Source organism: Poecilia mexicana, unplaced genomic scaffold, assembly GCF_051168715.1.
Source record: "Poecilia mexicana isolate PSO_F unplaced genomic scaffold, ASM5116871v1 scaffold_14, whole genome shotgun sequence".
Taxonomy (NCBI): Eukaryota; Metazoa; Chordata; class Actinopteri; order Cyprinodontiformes; family Poeciliidae; genus Poecilia; species Poecilia mexicana.
In genome coordinates this window covers 7579847-7594994 of record NW_028263383.1, presented here as the reverse complement: position 1 = coordinate 7594994, position 15148 = coordinate 7579847, and the positions used below count along the sequence as shown (strand labels likewise).

The following is a 15148-nucleotide window of genomic DNA, read 5'->3' as shown; positions in this document are numbered from 1 at the left end:
AAACATTCTAACGGACAATGTATTTATCTTATTTTCAAGTATATTATGTGTGTTTATTGTCGTTAGTGTCAGAGACTAACGGGGAGGTTCGGGCTTTTTACTTCCGAAGCGTGACGAAGCTCAACAAGCCTCATAGCTTGACAGTAGCGCAGCTCTGGTGTCAGAGATCTGGTTCAGCTGTTCAGGTTCAAAGTTGCTGCTTTTAGAAGAATATGACCGTGTTGCTTCATGTCTCCGTGTTATTTCGTTTTATTACCTTTGCATGTTTCTTGTGAAGAGCTCGCATAGGACGGTGTTTACAGCAGTATGTACAGGCGGATCAGTTGCTCGGCTGTCTGGCTCTGGTCTGCTCTCTCGTTCCCATAAACTCTTTCAGGCTGAATATAGAAGTGATTCCATGGAAATAACTCAGGGAAGCTCCTTTATTTACCATCTGTATCCCCGGTAGTTTTAGGCTGATCCGGAGTGAAGTGAAGGCTGCAAACTTTCCTGTTCGGCGTTAGCTGGTAGCGACAGATATTTACAAGCCATCTTCTTAATTCAGGATCGCTTGGAAATTAACGAAAACTTAAAAGCCCATTATATTAGGAAGACAACAATGTTAATAGTATTGTTTTTTTGCATCTGAAATACGACTTAGTCTTTTCTACCAGTCATGGTAACTCAAAGCGGAAAAAAGTGAGCCGCATTAGCTCCTGGAGATGTGACGTCAACGCCTTAGGTGCAAAGAGCCCATTAAGACGTCTGAAACATATTTTTGGGCATATTCTTATTAGTTTAATTCATTCAAAAGATTCACTGTAGTGTTGGTTGAATTGTATTTTTTACTTAAATTTTATTATGATATCAGAAAAGGAAATTATTCCTCTGTAGTGTTTGAAAACTTGACGTAACACTTTTAAATCACTATAAATATATATATAAAAATCAATAAGCATTAAGCATTTTAATAGCTTGTAAACATGATTTTTAAAGCTCTTAAACGTATTGAAAATATTTCTTTTGCTTGCAAGAATTTAATAGATGTTTATTTTAAAGCCATGTGAAAGGTTCTACATTTAATGATTATTGCTGATGGGGTTTTTTGCCCATTCGAGGCTTTGAGTGTAGTCCATATGCTGTTGCTTGTTACTGAATTTGAATAAATTTTCTTTTAAAGCATTATTTTAAAACTGATGATAATTTTGCACTTTTTTTCTTAACAAATGAAATGCGAGACGTGTGGTCAACATGTGCATTAAAGCCTCTGATACTAGTAAAAAAGAAAATCCAGTCACCTTGGTAAGTAGAGTGAGATTAACTGAGAACCAGTATGATGGGTGTCAGCTCAAAATATTTCCACTGATAATAAGGTTTACTGTTACTTCACTTGACCTCTAAATGGCACGGCTGACTTAACAGAAGGAAAGTGACAGAATAATGATACTTGTGTCAAACTATAAGTCTAAATTTAAAACAAACTTTAAAAATGTGTCTGTTTGGTGAATATTGGCTTATCATTAAGAGTAAGAGTGGTGTTGCTTCAAAATTATATTAGCAGAAGTTAAAAGCATGGTGCTCTAAAACTACACTATTAAGTATATATAGTACATTGTAAGTTGAAAGTTATTTGAACTGAAATAGACTACTGTCATTATTAGCGCCCAATGGTTTTTATTGTAGTTGTTTATTGACGTGCAGTTATTTTGGTGCTAATTGCATCCTAATGCAAGAAACAGAAATGTAGTTTTTTAAGTTTATAATGAAGATAGTTCATCCTTCAGCCAGATTTTTGAATAATAAAACTGTTTGTGATACAAATTCATTTCTAGACATTAATTTAGTAAAAGTAACTTACTGATACATTTTTTTTAACACTGTGGTTTGTGTCCCACCTAATGTGTTTCCTTGTACCTCCCTGCAGGCTTCAAATCACGAGGATCCGCCTGCATGGGGCTCTGCTGGTGAGTGAGGTGTTTAGTTCCAAGTGATTTGATGCTTTGTAGTAAACAGTTTCACTAGAAAATGAAACCAGTTTCATGGAGAGCACTGACAACATTTTAATTTCCTCCTGAAGTTTTGTTGCTGTAGATTTCTATTTTCCTTGGGTGGCAGAGTCTAAATGAAAATCTCAGTGCCATATGTTTGAAACTTGGAACTCAAAGACTAGCTTGAGGATTTAAAGGATAGGCTGATAGTTCTTGTTGCTAAAAGTTAGATTGGACTTCATAAAATACTCCTCATGTATTACATTGCATTACATTTTTGAAAAAGTAATCTGACTCTGTTGCACATCTCTTGGATCGTGAGTCTGATATTTCTATTTCTAATAACTGCACAGTATTTCTTTACGTCATAGCTTGTACTGTATATTATTACTATGATTGTTGCTATTGTTCATCTTGTTTTTATATATTGTTTTAACACTTCAAGAACTTTTGGTGTGAAACTTAATATCTGATTTTGCTGTTACACCTGAATTTCTCCTTAGTGAGACATTAAAAGCTGTTTCTATTCTATTCTATTCTATTCTATTCTATTCTATTCTATTCTATTCTATTCTATGCCTGCATGCTATATTTAGAGTGAGAGTAAACCTGGAATTTAATATTCTCATATTTTGTTTTCTGGATTTCTCTTTTTCTGGACAGTGCTGGAGGAGTTGGTAATAGTGATTCAGAGTCAGAAGAACTCCTACCATGCCCAACGTGGTTACCAAAGGAAGGAAAAGATTCTGCAGGATGCGGCTAGTCTCGGGCAGGTAATATTTTTTGAGCCATTAAGGACTCAGAGTTTAGAACTTGATGTTTGCTTGAGATGTTTATTCATCCCTCCTACAGTCTCAGTCACAAAAACGTTGTGGGTGGTGCGATGTTTATTACAGCATCCAGTGAAAAATTAATTTCCATATGTGTCATGATGCAGTAATTGCTGCTGCCTTTCTACTTTGTAAGAAATTTTAATTCTGATTTTGGTCCTCAGGTTTATGTTGAAACCGTGGAAATATTTTTCCTTCTGTGGTTGAAGTAAAATATAATTTTGATCAAAACATTCACATTAAAATTACTCCAAGACATAAAATGCTATCTCCTAAATTGAAAGGTAAAAAAGTGGACAAAGGCATGAAGAAAAAAATCTATATATTCTAAACACCGTCCAGTAAGGTCTAGTTAATTCTTCTTAATTCAAAATGACATAGCTTATGAATAATTAAGTCGATCTTCTGCACAATGTTTTTGACACAACACAGCTGAAAACATGACACATTTAAGGGGTGCAGATTTAATGAAAAATTACAAAATCAACCTTAAGTTTAGAGGATGGAATCCGAAATATTTTTTTCACAATTTCTTGCAGCTCCTTTGTCATTAGAAAAGTGGATTTTATTGATGGTCCCTATTAAAACAAGGTTTTAAGATGTTGGCTAACAGGTGTGAAGTTAATTTCATTGCATTAATGGGTAAAACATAACAGATAAGGCATTTGGAAAACCATGTATTAATAATTAAGATCCACCTTGCTGCAACATGCTGATCTATGTTCTCCTTTGAGAAAGACGAGTAATCTAATTGAAAAAGCACAGAGTCACATGGCATTTCACTTCGGTTAGGCATAAATCATTACCTGGTTTATTGGTGAGTTTTTTCTAATTTGTGTAGGTTTTAAAGTTCTAAATCTTCTGAAACTTGAACAAACTCGTTTTGTAGTCTTGTAACATCTCGGTGGGGTGGTGTCATCTACAGTCACTGCAGCTTGTAAACAATAAATGTGGTTTGTCAGCTGGAAGCCCTTCAGCCGTAAATGGTGTGTTTGTAAGAACATCAAAGAACTGTTCCACGGAGCACTGATTGACTTTGACAACCCTGAGATTTTTGTTTTCAGGAACCACATGTTTTTGATGATTCACACTCCAACATCATCCTGAGACAGAATGTGTGGGTTATGAGAAACAGGACTTGAACTGCAGGGATCGCGAGTGCCACGAATCACTTTGGTGTCAATGCAGCCACGCTTTAACGTGTTTGGCAGTTTAAATAAGGAGCTGCACGACATGATGAACGTCCATCATAGTAAATTAATTTAAATAAGTTGCTTTCTGATCATTAGTGAAATGTCAAAATAACAAAAATTATGTTGAAATGAAATGAAATGAAATTTTATTCGAACATGATACAAATATAAAAATAAAATAGTGCACAGTAACAAGAAGTGCATAAGAAAGAAGAGAAAATACAGATGTTTTGTTTCAGTTAACATATCATGCTCAAAATGGGGAAGGAAGAAGTGAGAACTTATAAACTCCTACCCCCTAAACACTTGAAACTTTAGAGTCCTACTGTCATTAAAAAAATCAAAATCAAAGTGGCAGTCAGAAGTAACAGTTACTAATATTTACCTATACATTTTCCCATTTTATGCTGGTTTGTCTTTCTAAACCCTTACACCAAGTTGTTATCTGCAATACACACCTTATTGCTTTCTGTCACCCATATGTGTATCTATTGAAAATTACCTCTTTGTACTTTCTTTTGAATTGTGTTAAACTATTGCTTTGTTTTAAATCTTTATGTAACTTGTTCCATAACTTTACACCTTTAATTGAAATACAGAAGCTTTTTCTTGTTGTTCTAAAATTGCGGATCTTGAAGTTTGAGTGACCCCTTAAGTTATACCCCCCTTCTCTTTCAGAAAACGTGCTCTGTATGTGCTCAGGTAACAACTTTTTAGATACTTTGAACATAAATTGAGCCATTTTAAATTCTACAAGCTCGTCAAATTTGAGAATTCTGGATTTTATGAAGAGCGGGTTTGTATGCTCATAATAACCAACATTATGGATGATTCTAATGGCTCGTTTCTGTAGGACGGTTACCGGATGTAAAGAGCTCTTGTAATTAACTCCCCACACTTCACAGCAATATGATAGATATGGTAAAATCAGAGAGTTATATAGAATATGAAGTGATGTGTCGGTATAGATATGTCGGTATAGAAAGACGTTTGCGTGCCACTGTTTCAAACTTTTCCGTTTCAACTTTTTGTTGAAATGTATTTGAGTTCAGTTCAATTTATTTTCCCTTATTGTCACAATAATTTACAAAATTGTAATATTAAGGAAGACGTTTTATACATTCGTTATTAAATCAGACCAATCATATAGACAGACTCAAATTCAATTCATCTTTATGCAATATTATGCAAACAAGAAATTCAGCCCAATGCCATTTGTGGTAACTTCTAATTTGAACAGAAGAAAACGTGGCAAAACATCTGGAGCAGGTCAGAAATTTATTTTTAAAGGTGTAACAGACTTTGCATCACATTGACTCTAAAATCTGCAGGGTGAAAAGATGCAAAAATATCCTCAATATGACAGTACTGCTCCCTAGCGGCAGCATGGTCGCAAAACACTTAATCCTTTGTGGATAAACATATTACAGATAAACATGTTAAAGAATGCTCACATGTATTTTTAAAACCTAATACTAAAACATTATCCAAGGAAGTCCAGTAATGTCTCATTCTGAAGCATTTGGTGGAAAATAACGTTTCCTTTTTAACAGGGAACCCTGTAACAGAACCCGGCTCAGTAAGCGCAGCCATCTGCTGCTCAGTATCAGTGAACTGGAGGTCTGGGAAGGATTAGTAGAAACCCAAAGCAAACAAACTCGATGAATAGGAGCTCAAATTTAAGCAATATTATCTAATTCTCAACAAAACTCATACTCTAACATTTTGGAGAAGCTGAAGACGTTTGGCTCACTTGGGCTTCCTGATAATAAAATTAGCATTGCTCAGTTGCAGCATATAGATCGGCAATATTTCACAGATGAAACAAGGAGAAACCTATTTAATATGGTATTTAGGGGAAACATCCTTGTCAAAGATAACTGTGAAGCTTTTTGCATTAGCACTGGAGGGGCTGATCTAGAGGCAGCCAGAATCTGACTGACTGAGCAGTTTGCTTTTAAAAAAGCTCAGCATAACAATCAAATGCCTTCCCATGCTGTTTAATAAATTTACCAGGTGGAAGTGTGTATAAATAAAGCATGGAAAGTGCTTGAAAAAGTTTTTCTTGCCTGGAGGAATATTTTTTTTCATGCAAAAAAAGGGGGAAACTTTTCATTTTCTCCTACAGAGTTGTTCGCGGCCGTAATGGGTGCTACATCTTCTAGAAGTGCTCAGAGACATGCTGAGAATCTCACCACTAGCACATCTGATGCGAACATGCTGCAGTGACAGACTGTGTTGCTTTTCCTAGATGTAACACCTGCCTCTGCTTGATGGGCCCTCCGTTGTAGAGGAGGTTTTGCATTGTGTATTTAACTGGATGCTTGTTTTAATTTCAATAAACGTGACAAACACTTTCTCTCTAATATAGTTATAATTTCTTTTCTTGTTAATGGGCTGTGAAGCTACTGGGTTAATGTTGCCACTTAAATATGCACAGCATCATTTCCGTTTGATTCATATAGTTGCCTTCCTCTCATACCAACTTATCAATTATAAGGAAACAAAAATCTCCTCACTGATTTATAATGAGATTATTCATGCCTTACCAGCTGTAATTAAACATTTTAGGTCTGCATCTCTTCAGCCGCATCACTTAGTCCTCATGTGTTTGTTGAAACCTTTTTGTGCACTCATAAACCAAGTTATGTAAATTAAAAAATATGAACCATTACTCCTTCTGAATGTAGATCTCATATTTGTTTTACTTGCTTAGTTGGAACATGATAAAATTATTTGTACCAGAGGTAAAGTAAAAATGTTTTTTTGCGGGGGGGGGGGGGGAGGCGAGGGGGGGGGGGGTTGCCATAAAATGGTCTATTATGTAACTTGCTTTCACTCAAATCAAAGCTACAAACAGATGTTTGCTGCTTGCAAACAGTATGAAGAGGAGGCCAACACCTTGGGTTAGCTTAGCTGCTTAAATGTTGAATTTTTATTCAAAGTGCAATGAAAAAAGTATCAAAATGCTTATTTATGGTCACATACTCCCTTCATTCTCATCCAGTGTGTTGGGTAACCTAATCAGAGCTTGGCTGATTCAAATACAACGTGTTTATGGAAATACGCAGAGCAAAATAGGGCATGTGTCATAATCTGCTACGTTGGATTCTTCCAGTTTTTAAAGCCACGTAAACCAGATGTACTCGCTGGTGTCGTTTTGTTTTGTCACATGTCTGTTGGCAATCTCTACATCCTTAAAACTTTCCTTTTTTTATGCAAATCCAAGTCAGAGTGAAGAATCTTCTGTGGCTTAAATTAAGTGAGGGATATCAGACAGGAAAGCATTGTTCAGTCATTTGTTAGATCCATATTTAGCTGCATATGCATTATTCTATCAGATTCTGATTAAAAATTAGGCCTATAAATGGGTACTAGGAGAAGATTTGTGAGATTTTCCACATTACTCATTTTATAAGGAAGGTGATCAAATATAGTAGCTTCTGTCCAAATGACAGCATGACTGGCTCAAAGCTCCACATCAGAAGCAGACTGCAAAGATGTTCTTAATTAAGAAATTGCTGAGAAAGGATATTAAGTGCTGTATGGGTCAATTTAGAAGACAATATCTCAGTTTTGGCTCAGTTGGTATGATTTAATCCAACATGTAATTTTTTTTTCATTCTTTCTTCTTTGGACGGGGAGTTCAGAACACTAGTTTATATTCGAATGGCTCCGCTCCGACTGTCGTACACTTTAGTTTACTTCTCAGATGTATTTCACTCAGACTTGACTACAAGCTTCAGTGTTAGAGACTCTGGATTAGTTTGAAAGTCTTTATTTTATTCCTTTTAAAGCTGGAAACTAAAAGTGAGCCCACAAAGTCTCTGCTTCGTCTATAAACTTTACAAAGATAATCCAGAGATGTAGGGTGAAGGGAAAGAAACACAACATGTTCATACCTCTAGTAGACTTAGGTATATATATTTATTAACATTTCACTCAGATGTTTGTTTTTAAAAGGAAACAAGATGGGTATCCCACAAAGGACAACTGAACAATGAATAAGTTTTAATTTAAAATATTTATCTACATTTAATGTTTTAAAGGCATGTGAAATGTTACTTACCCTTCTCATTATTTGACAGGAAGAAAGGCAACATTAGAGCTGCTAAAGCCTTTACATATCTGCTGAGTAGCTCTTTTTTATCTTTCCACTGATATTGTGATGATTTATCTTTGGTGATGAGCTCCAACTCTTTAAAGTCTATAAGATTCATCTACTCTCACATTGAAGCCCCTGGTGCACTGCTTTTTAACAATAAGCCTAAAATTTTAAATCTAACTAACCTTTTATTTTAAATATGCTAAATACAGTCTGCGTAAAAATGTTTACAACTTTTGGATAAAATCCCCACTCTTTTGCAGAACAGCGCCTCCTAGTGGTAAATCTGACATGCATGACTAAAAATTTCAGGCAAAAGTATTTCTTTTATATAGTTTGCGTACTACATGTACTTTTTTGTCTTGTTTTCGTCGTTTAAAAATAATTTTTTTTAGGTTGTATGTTAAAAAGGAAGGTAATAGACTCTATATTCCAACTCCATTCAATTATTTTTAAGAACTGCAGTCTGTTTATTCTAATCCACATAGGGGCTTCCAGTGGTTCTCCTTCTCCATGAGCTGTCAGATTATGAAGGAAACTGGAGTATTCTTCCTGTTCTTCCGCTGTGAGTGTTTAATGCACCAATTGCAACATTAAACAAGTCATAAAATCGCAAATGTTTTATCCAGACTTCTGTTGTAAATATCCCTGTGTGGGAAATACAGGGAATAACGTAATAACTTCCTGGACATCTTTCCAGTCTCTCTGCTATTTATGGAGAATCTGCATCCTGGTTTTTGTTCGTAGAAGAGGAAACAATGGTTGTTTTGCATGTTCTCCAAAAAGTTCTTAAAAGATATCCGGTCCAAGAGGTGAGACTTTTACTTTATTGTTTAATGATGAAGGACTGGATGTGGATTACAGACAGTATTTTTGAAAACGAACTGAGAACATCTTTTTTTTCCCCCATTTTCTTATTTACAGGAATGGTTTTTGGGTCAGCGTCTCCATGACAACAAGCCCTCCATTGTTCACCACTACGCCTTTTCGGAAGACCCCACTTCTTTTGGTTACCCTGACCCAGCAGCTGGTTGGGCTTTAAGTGCTGCACTGCACCAAAGGTGTGTGAGATAGTCTGTCGTGTTTGGAAATGTGTGAAAATTACCTGTTTCAGTCCTTTCCTCCAGTCTTTTACCGCACATTAAGCTTTTTATTTTATTTTTCTCTAAAATGAACCACCTTGTGAGTATCAATTAGAGTCCCTTCGCTAATAAAAAAAAAGTCAGTGCTCATAAATTCTTCACATTACTCTTCAAAACCACTATTAGATCACTGATTAGTTCACTCACTTACTGGATGCAGTCTCAACCTTCAGATTTGCTGAAATCTAACCTCCAAAAGCTGATTTCTCATTAATTTTCTGTGCCTTTCACTGCCTGGTTTCAGCTCCCACTAGCAGTAAAGCTTACATAATCTCTTTTGTGTTTCAGACTGGCTGAGCGGATCCAGTCTGAAAATCTGAAGTCGGATTTCACCATCGACTTGACCCACGAGGTACTCGAAACCACTTCTAGGGGTTTGATGGGGATTTGTCAACCTCTGTGTTTTCATGGCGCATGTTAAAACTTATCTGCTAAAAAACAGCTATGTTTTCATGTGTCATCATTGTCAGGCTTTAGTGAGGAGCCTGTATATTCAGAAAATATATTGTAAAAAACATGTAGGGATGGTTTCCTGCAGTGTTGTAGTACTCGAGATCGGTCTTGGTCTCGAGACGGGTCTCAAGACCATTTATTGATGGTCTCGGTCTCGTCTCGGACTCGACCGCATTTGGTCTCGGTCTTGTCTCGGTCTCGGGCTCTGAGGACTCAGCATTTTATTTCAAGACCACTCGAGACTGCAACTGTGAAAATATCACGAAGCATACAGCATACTGTCCAGTTTATTTGTTAACATCTTTGTTTTCAGTGGACGCAAAACGCACCGATTCAAATCCAACCAATAACGTGTTTCTGTTACTCCCCCCCCCCACCTTTCACTCGCACGCAGCACTCTGAGACATATGCAGTGGTTTTCTCTCAGCGGCAGAAAATGTCTGTCTAATCGTCAGTAATGTAATAGCGCTGTATAAATCATAAGAAATCCGATGACTACAGCTAACTCAGCAGCGTTTCGCTTTCACAGACGGTGGGGACTACGTCTAACTTTTTTCGTCACTTAGAAAAGTAGCTCAAAGAAAGGTAAGCTCCGTTGACGTGATGCTAGCAAAGCTAGCTGTATAGAGACACTTAAGCATTTGTGATGAAAAAAAGTTGTCACTCACTGCGCTGAATTATTGTGTGGAGGTGTTGACTGACACAAATATGGGACAACGCTGTGTCCAAAAGTCTGCAATATAGTGATGTGACATTCAGAAACAGTCCAATTCTTCTGCATGGCTCTTTACTTATTAGATAGGACTGGAGTGTCACTGAGAGCCGTTGTTCTATCAGATTACCATACACTGTCAGAATAGCATACATTCAGTGAGTACCATGCCTGCACATGCGCATTAAGAAGTCCGACAGTCAGAGGAGTTGTCAGTTCACCATATGCAACAAGTTATGACGAACATAAGTCATTAAATTGTTTTCAATGATAACTTACAGGGGGTGCGGTGGTGGAGCAGGGGCAAAGCACAACCCATGTATTGAGGCCCTAGTCCTCATGCCGGTAGTCACAGGCAAGGTTTTATTGGCTCTAGTGGTCTTTATTTGATAGTTAATTGACAGGAAAGTGGGAAATGAGAGAAGGGGAAGACAAGTGGCAAAGGTCACCTGGTCGGGAATCAAACCTGCGACGGCCACGTCAAGGACTAAGGCCTCCATATGTGGGTTGTGCTTAACCCCTGCGCCACTACAGCACACCACAGATGCCATACAACTGTTAATAACAAAGTGTATGATGATCTACGTCATGATTCTATGTTGCTGATTAAGTGAAATCTTATGGTAATGACGTCTGGCAGATATAGCTGTGGGTTCGTGCTAAGCGTATGACGATCTGACCTGACGAACACCCGTTCTTTGTTCTTGTAATGCTCTGCGTACTCTGCAGTAGCTATTATTATTATTATTTTAATTATGTACGTTGATATTTTTTAAATTAACAAATAACTAAAACACAAGAACGAAAGAGCGTGCACAATCCTCTTTGATTGGTTTCGTTCAAAGTGTCAGACTGCCTGGCTTCATGTAGCAGGAGAGAGGGTGAGAACAGTTACGATGAGCGTCTTGTGCTTGGTTACTTCTTGCTTGTTGTTCCTTGGTCAGTGTTCATAGTTGAGCGTTATTTACCGTCAGGGCATTGCCTCGATTGCTATGTTTAATGGTGCGGACAGTGGTGGTTTCTGACATAAGAAATATGGGCAAACGCCCAGGGCATTAAATTTTAGGGATGGCACGAGTCCACCTCGGATTGTAGCACAGAGATGGGATATTTAATATTGGTCAAATGTATTAAGTATTTAATATCTAGGTGTTTTTATGGGAATATGGATCTTTCAGATCAATTTGAGAAGCATTTTTGATCATATTTTACATTTTATTGTGTCATGTAGCGCGGGTCGCTGGTCTTGGTCTTGTCTTGGTCTCGGGTTAGGTGGTCTTGACCACAACACTGGTTTCCTGTACTTGCAAAAGTATTTTTACCCCTTAAACTGCAATGCAGGTTATTGGGACTTGTGATACTCAGACACCCTAAGGCAGTTTTTACACTTGAGGTGTTTTTTTTTTTTTTTTTTTTTTTTTAACATGAACTTAGGTACAGCTTTTGGATTTTGTATGAAATTTCAAAGACATTTCAAGTAAAAATGAAGAACTTTACTTTCTTGATTTCCATACCAGCTGGAGACATTATTTCTTGCACGTAGCAAACTGTTCTGGAATAATCTAATTGAAATGCAGGCCATTCTTTTTAAAATGTTCTGCATTTGGAAGTTTTCTCCAATGACCTAAAAGATGACTCAGAGAAAGGGCTAGGGTTGTGTGAGGAAGAGAACATATTTTTCCAACTTACCTTCTGTTAAATTTCAACATTTGCTACCATTAGATGATGTGAAAATCTACTTTTCACTGTTTCAACTAATTATCCTAATATCCAACATTTGTCTTTCTTTTTGTCACATTTTTTCTATCTTTTTTATAGATTGCTTTGTTTATCTGGGAGGAAGGAAGAGGTCCAAAGCTGACCACAGTTCCAGAGTTTTGTTCAGAGACAAGAGACAACTGTGCAACCAAATTCACAAACTACCTGCCCAACTGTGTATGTGCAACTCTTGTTTTGATTATAAACAAATATGTTGATATAAGAGAATACAAAAAAATAAATAAACAAATTTAATTAAATAGTAGAAATAACTTTTAAGGGTTTATTGGCATTAGTCTCCTGAAGATGACTAATTCATAATATTCTTGGCAACCAAATTATTTAAACATATTGAAGGTAATCAAACAACATAAGTGGCAGTAATATTTGTTTTGAATGGCATGAAGGCCATTGTTTTTAGTTTTATTTATGCAGAATATTTTTTTATTCCTTTAATGGAAACACTTTCAGCTCCCCAAGCACACTATGTACTAAGCATTTAGTAAATAACAAAACCTAGCAGGGCTACAAAGATTAGCTGATTTAGGACAGAGGTAAAAGAAAATACAACATTTATTAATGTAGTCTTATGATATGGATGTTTGGGGCTTAAAAAGAAAACAGACATATTAAGAACTGCTAAACTGTAAACCATGAACGATTTATAAAATCCTCAAATACGTGATTTTGTTTGTGATAATGCAAACCAAATGTCTGCATAAACAGGATATGCCAGGATAGGTTTATTGAGGCATACATACACAATCATACCCCCTTGGATGTTTTCAGATTTTCTCACATTACCATTGCAAACTTCAAAAATTTTAATGAGATTTTATGTGTTAGACCAACATTAAGTATCTCATAATTGCTTACTGATATTTTCTGATAAAGCTTTGAGGCTTTTCCTGAACAGCTGCGCCATTTTGAAATTAAATTACAGAAAAGGACAATAAATTTTATTAAGGGGTGTCGAGAGAGAGTGGAAAAAATTGTTTATTTCCAAACTATCTCAAATGCCTCTCATCACTTGCTTTCCACTAAATGTTTATTTGCTACTTTGTGTCAGTCTGTGACATAAAATCTTAGTAAAATACATTAAGCTTGTAGTTTAATCAGACAAATCTGTATAAGTTCAAGTGGTGTGAATGTATTTGAAATTATGTTTGGCACTATGTTTCGGTTGTGGCTTATTGGTCACAGTGAAAGTATAAGTCCTGCGCACCTTCCCCAATGTCATGCCACTTTTTATTTTGTTTTTTAAAATGAAATTATGCTTGGTTTTTTCCTGTTTCCTCAGATAACAAATATGTTAAAACTGTATGCAGTGATACAAATTTCTCTCAACAGTTCTTTTCTGTCCAGTTGGAGAGCAAAGATAAATAAATAGAGGCTTTAAAAAAAATCACTGAATGCCTACAGTTTGTAAACATCTGTATATTTTACACACAGTCTTTCTATTTTTGTTCCAGGGGAGTCCTGTATCAAAGAATAATATATTTGTTGCTGTGAAAACTTGTGAAAAATATCACTCAGTGCGAGGTGAGTATTAAATCTGTGATTCTGTTTGACAATTGTGTACCTCTAACTACTTCTCAGTGACTGTTGTAAAAGCGTCTCAGACACAAATGCTTGGTATATATTCCACTAATGCCTACTGATGCATATTCTATACATACCACATATCATATTGGTACCTTTCTGTCTGACACCTAACTGGGTTAATTTTTTTTTACCAAATATCTACATTTATGTCTATTGTCTGTGGTATGTTTAAACAAGCGCTGCTTAATTTACCATCTAGGGTTAAAATATTTTTTCTAAGTTGAGTTTGCAAAGTGTGATAAATTTCAGCCCTGTGTGATTTTTGGATTTAACAATGGCTCAGTCACTTCTTTTTCCAAGGCTAGCATTTCCTTTCACTTGTTGTTGCTCGCCATTCACACACAATTCCAGTAAAATGAATCAAACTTTAAGATTTAAATGTAGCTAAAGTACAAAACTGATTTCACCTGGTACTGTATTTAATATTTCAACTTTCAGATACATATCTGTTTTCTTTAAAGATGATTACAGGTGAATGAATAGCTTCCAATAACCTCATTTGTTCTCTTTTCTTTCCCTTGTTAATTTAGTACCTGTTGCTAAACGGTTCAGTCAGGTGCAGGCTGCCTATTCAAATTTACATCCTCATCTAAATTTCCTGCTTAAATTTTAGCTGCTTGTGTAATCATCCAAAACACTGGTGTCTTTTTTTTTTTTTTTGGGCCATAATGAGCCGACAGGCTATTTTACAGCAATTAACATAATCAGGAGGAGAGTGGAAAGTATTTCATTTGCTTTTTTGTGCGTTGATTTGAACTCTGCTTATTAGCAGAATGTCACCGTGTCCTCTTCACATTTTGATAATACAGAGATGTGTTTAGGAATAAATGAATACAAAATTGGTCCCTCTTGTAATGGATCAAAATTCCGTTTGTTTGATTTAACTCTAATTGAAAGTCATCATCTTGTTGCCTTCGTCTTATAGATAACACTCTTATCCAGATTAATATGCAGTGCGAGAGCACTATCCTTTCTGTCCCTTAATTAAAAGCAGTCTTCTGTGATTTAAGGACGCAAGCCTTTCAAGGAGACACTTTGACAGATTTGGTTTTAAAGTGGCAACTATTAATCTGGTTTCAGTCACTGAAGAGCCAGGGTTTCTCACAGTGTATTACAATCCTTGCGGGCTGCCATGCGTTATTCATCACAGTCATTGGTGGTAAGTGTTGATTGTTTTAAAATTTAAAATTTTTAATACGCTAATAATAGTGAAAGCAAAGACGGATTAAGCTAGGTTCATAGTTGATGCATTGAACTGCATCAGCGAACGCCCTTCGCTCTCTTCTACACTACAGCTGGTTCACCACGGCATAGTTTGTCCCGAATGCTAAGGCTAGTTAGCGTAGCCAATGATGACATCCTGAACGAATGCGATTGACAGCG

The 15148-nt window shown here is 36.3% G+C and overlaps 1 protein-coding gene across 1 annotated transcript in view; it reads left to right on the top strand.

Moving 5' to 3' along the window:
* Nucleotides 1-15148, top strand: part of b3glctb (beta 3-glucosyltransferase b) — a 30457-nt gene that overhangs the window by 757 nt on the left and 14552 nt on the right. Inside the window, exons 2-9 of the mRNA XM_014983196.2 lie at nt 1904-1943; nt 2631-2740; nt 8584-8660; nt 8796-8907; nt 9020-9156; nt 9526-9589; nt 12221-12337; nt 13633-13702. Coding sequence (XP_014838682.2) covers nt 1904-1943; nt 2631-2740; nt 8584-8660; nt 8796-8907; nt 9020-9156; nt 9526-9589; nt 12221-12337; nt 13633-13702 — 727 coding nt within the window. The remainder of the gene's footprint in view (nt 1-1903; nt 1944-2630; nt 2741-8583; nt 8661-8795; nt 8908-9019; nt 9157-9525; nt 9590-12220; nt 12338-13632; nt 13703-15148) is intronic.